At 43.8% G+C, this 4,391-nt stretch overlaps 2 protein-coding genes across 2 annotated transcripts in view; both read left to right on the forward strand.

Annotated features, from left to right (window-relative positions):
- Nucleotides 1-1,684, forward strand: part of ptprk (protein tyrosine phosphatase receptor type K) — a gene marked incomplete at its 5' end in the record, with an annotated part of 74,407 nt that extends 72,723 nt beyond the window's left edge. The window contains 1 exon segment of the mRNA XM_083688716.1: nucleotides 326-1,684. Within this exon segment, the coding sequence (XP_083544842.1) occupies nucleotides 326-379 (54 nt within the window).
- A 970-nt stretch (nucleotides 1,685-2,654) lies between these two features.
- themis (thymocyte selection associated) overlaps nucleotides 2,655-4,391 on the forward strand; it is a 6,932-nt gene continuing 5,195 nt past the window's right edge. Inside the window, exons 1-3 of the mRNA XM_083688717.1 lie at nucleotides 2,655-3,025; nucleotides 3,406-3,555; nucleotides 4,258-4,388. Coding sequence (XP_083544843.1) covers nucleotides 2,935-3,025; nucleotides 3,406-3,555; nucleotides 4,258-4,388 — 372 coding nt within the window. The 5' untranslated portion in view covers nucleotides 2,655-2,934. The remainder of the gene's footprint in view (nucleotides 3,026-3,405; nucleotides 3,556-4,257; nucleotides 4,389-4,391) is intronic.

Genomic DNA, 4,391 nt, shown 5'->3' on the forward strand with positions numbered 1-4,391 from the left:
ACACACACACACACACACACACACACTCACACACACTCACACACACACACACACACACACTCACACACACACACACACACACACACACACAAACACACAGAGACACATACACAGAGACACATACACAGACAGATACAAACACACACACACCGACAGATACAAACACACACACACACACAGCCAGATACATACACACGCTCACTGGCACACACACACACGTGCGCACATACATTCAAACAGTAGCATGCGGTTCAATGAGGTTAAAAGTGGTCACGTTACGTTAAGCATCAGCAGTTGACTTGGGGTTTGTTTTTCATGTGAACAGGAGCAGTACCGCTTCTGCTACGACCTGGCCCTGGAATTCATCGAGACGTCTTAACCAGGAAGCTACGGTACCATGGCAACCACAGCAACAACAACCGTCATAACAACCACCATCACACCACCATGAAGAAGATGGGAGGGAGGAGGGCGTGGCCTGCTATGCCCTGTAGACTGCTGACGCGGCGCAGACCAACCACGCCCCGTAGAGACTGCCTGAGGCTCTAGACCGGCCACGCCCAATTATAGACTGCCTTGGGTTGGGTAATTGATGTTTTCAGTGTACAGGGAGTTGAGATGTGAGTGGTAAATGATAAATTGTCTCCATGTTTCTCTCCTGTGTTCAGTGCCAGAGTCTGGTGCCGGCCCCTCGGCCACATCCGCTTACATGTTACTTTATGTTCTGCCATTATAAAAGAGTAACACTAGCGCCAGTGTTGCATGCTAAAATGTTTTTTTTTTCCTTCTATATTAACAGCATTATTGTCAACGAACAATATATGTCTATATATAGAACAATATACATCCTATATATAGAAAAATATATATACATCTATATAGAAGTCAATCTCAGATGTGAAAGAAAAAAAAAAAAAAAAAAAAGCTCTGTATCCATGTGCCATACCATGTGACCCGGGCTTGGTGATGTTTGTATCGTGCACTGATTGATGGCTGACTTGTTTCGTTTTTATTTTGTAGCGAATCTTAATCATAAGCCAAAGACTTATGTACATATGTCTATATGGATAAAGCACATTGTTTGTATTTATTGTTTACTTGCATTCCTTTTTGAAGGCTAAAAACAATCATCTTCATTCCGTGTTTACTACGACTTTCAACTGTAAACATCTAGTGTAGTTTAGAAGTGTTAGATCAATTTCAGTAGTAGTAGTATATCTTGTTTTGAATTTTTTCTTCTCCTCTATGTGATGTTACAGTGGTTTCTTTGTGTAAATGCTTGTGAGTTCTACCCATGCAGATGGAACACCATTGAGGTCCAGAGGCCACCAAGAAAGAGCTCTATTTTTTCTGATGATTTCTGACCCATGTTTGGTTGTCCTAGAGATGTTAAACACAGGACAGAGGAGAAGAGAGGAGGGGTGTATCCAGTGTTAGATGCAGCTTATCAGGATGTCAGTCCAGGGGACAGACGTGGACAGAGGAGAAGAGAGGAGGGGTGTATCCAGTGTTAGATGCAGCTTATCAGGATGTCAGTCCAGGGGACAGACGTGGACAGGGCCTGAGAACACATCCTAGCGAAGGGGAAACTAGTCTTTATGTGCTGTTTAGTCATGGTTCATATTTTTGTCTGTAACTTTGGGCTTATTGGCTGTAATAAAAAAAAAAAAAGGAAACTCTTTGAATAAAACATGTTTGTCCAGGACTCTTTATTGGTCTCCTCTCGTTGTGTGACAGTGAGCACCTAGCATGGTGCCAGCAACGCTAAGGCTGTGGGTTCAATTCCCGGTGGGACCATATATACAAAACATGTGTGCACTGACTGTACTGTAGGTCGCTTTGGATAAAAGCACCTGCTAAATGGAAATATATAAATATATATTTATTATATATAAATATTATAGTATTGTTTATCACCCGGGCCCAGAATTTCAAATATTAAATATATTAAAAATATTTTCATTTCTATCCAGGATCAGGGGGGTAGTGGGGATGAAGAGGCAGTGCAGCTGCTGCATCCCACGTCGAGGCGGCGGCGCCGGGCGGCCAGCCGAGGTGGAAGAGCCAGTGAAGGGTGCGGAGGAGGGGAGTGACATGGGAGAATTTGGGGAGATCGAACACCAGACGGGCGGCAGCATTCTGGATTAGCTGCAAAGACCTGATGGCAGAGGCAGCGAGTCCGGCCAAGAGTGCGTTGCAGTAGAACACTGCAGAGCAACACCCAGCTGATACAACTGTAGGAAAAGCAGATGGAAGACGGGGGGGGGGGGAAGGACCAGTGGAAGACGGGGGAGAAGACGAGTGGAATTGAGTTTCTAACAACTGAGAAAGGGCCAAGATGTCAGCCGGGTGTTGCTCTGCAGTGTTCTGCTCTGAGACTGCATCTCTACTGTTTGAACCTCCCCTCCCTCTTAGCGAGATGTCTGTGGTTTCCTCCCTACACTGAGAGCTTGAGCTGTCTGTGGTTTCCTCCCTACACTGAGAGTTTGAGCTGTCTGTGGTTTCTGAGCTATTTCTTATTTCCGCTGGTAAGCAGATGCTGCAACCTGCTGCAGAGGTGGCTTATCTCTCTATTGGTCTATCTCTCAATCTCTTCTGTTCTCTCTCTCTCTCTCTCTGTCTCTCTCAGAGTTACATTGGTCTCAGACTTGTCAGGCTGTTTCTGTCTGATACTGGTTCAGGACTACCCTCAGGTAAACCCCTCAAGTTTTCTGGCCATGGTGGCATCCTAACTGTCCAGGGTTAAGCTTTCCATTGTCTGGACCAGGGTGAGGGTTAGGCTTTCCATTGTCTGGACCAGGGTTAGGGTTAGGCTTTCCATTGTCTGGACCAGGGTGAGGGTTAGGCTTTCCTCAGTTTGGCCTGTGCATTGACAGTGTCTGGTCATTCATCATCTAGACCGTGTGTGGTCACCCATAGAGGCCTGGCATCAAGATGACCATGACCCTGCATGAGTTCAGCAGCTCCCTGGACATCAGGTCTCTGCCTAGAGATCTACAGGTCCAGTCTGGCTTCTACTCTCAAGGTGAGACTGCAGACAGACGTTGCGTCGTTATTGTTGAGTACTTTCAACAGTGTTTCTTCCCTGATCTAGAATGTTGGGTTTTAAAACATCCCTTATTAGCTTCTCTAATAATACATTTGTGAAACGCTTCCATCCAATTCAACATAGATTGTGTCATAATTTAACGCTGATAGAAACTATGGTATTTCACAGGTTATGTTACAAAGTATGTTATACATATATCAATATATGCCACATAATGGTTCCATTCCAACAGTTTTAAAAATTTCTTTTGAGGAAGTGTTTGTAAATGTTCTGAAATAAAAGTGAATTTCTTCATTTCATACTTTGAAGCACAATGCAAAATACCAGGCAGCTAATTGGTGCGTGTGCATGCGCAGGGTCAGCGTACGAGCTGTATCGGGGAGAGTGGAGTTTCTCCTACGGAGATCTGCTGCAGATCACAGAGATCTCTCTAGCCAGACTCAGTGTGGAGATCCAGTCTGAGGGATCCACTACCAGGACAGTGGATCTCCCTCTGGAGTACCCAGGTGGGACAAGTCTCTCAGGTTATATCTGTGGTAATATAAAGATGTTAGCATGACTGATCATATGGTCTTGATTTATAAATATATCAATTATATATACTGTATACATATTGTTTAATTCTGTACATCAAAGTTAACAATATATGTGTAAACCTCTCTTGGTGCCTTAACATCCATTTATGAGTATGCTATGATGCTATGAATATGCTAGCATGTATGAGTATGCTAGCATGTATGAATATGCTAGCATGTATGAGTATGCTAGTATTGTATGAGTATGCTAGCATGTATGAATATGCTAGCATGTATGAGTATGCTAGTATTGTATGAGTATGCTAGCATGTATGAGTATGCTAGTATTGTATGAGTATGCTAGTCATGTATGAGTATGCTAGTATTGTATGAGTGTGCTAGTATTGTATGAGTATGCTAGTATTGTATGAGTATGCTAGCATGTATGAATATGCTAGCATGTATGAGTATGCTAGTATTGTATGAGTATGCTAGTCATGTATGAGTATGCTAGTCATGTATGAGTGTGCTAGTATGTATGAGTATTCTAGTAGGGTGTCAGTATTCTAGTAGGGTGTCAGTATTCTAGTATAGTGTCAGTATTCTAGTGCTGTGAGTATCCTAGTGCTGTGAGTATGCTAGTGCTGTGAGTATGCCTGTATGTGCATCATCTCTGCTTCCTGTGTGTCCCAGGCCTCTTCAGAGTGGTGGCTGATGGAAGACCTTACAGCAGCATCCAGGAGATCATAGATTCAGTCTGTGTTACCAGCCCTGGGCATCTGGCTACCTGTCCTGGTTGTCTGGCTACCTGTCCTGGGTGTCTGGCT

The sequence above is a fragment of the Argentina silus genome (genome assembly GCF_951799395.1).
Source record: "Argentina silus genome assembly, chromosome: 17".
Lineage (NCBI taxonomy): Eukaryota > Metazoa > Chordata > Actinopteri > Argentiniformes > Argentinidae > Argentina > Argentina silus.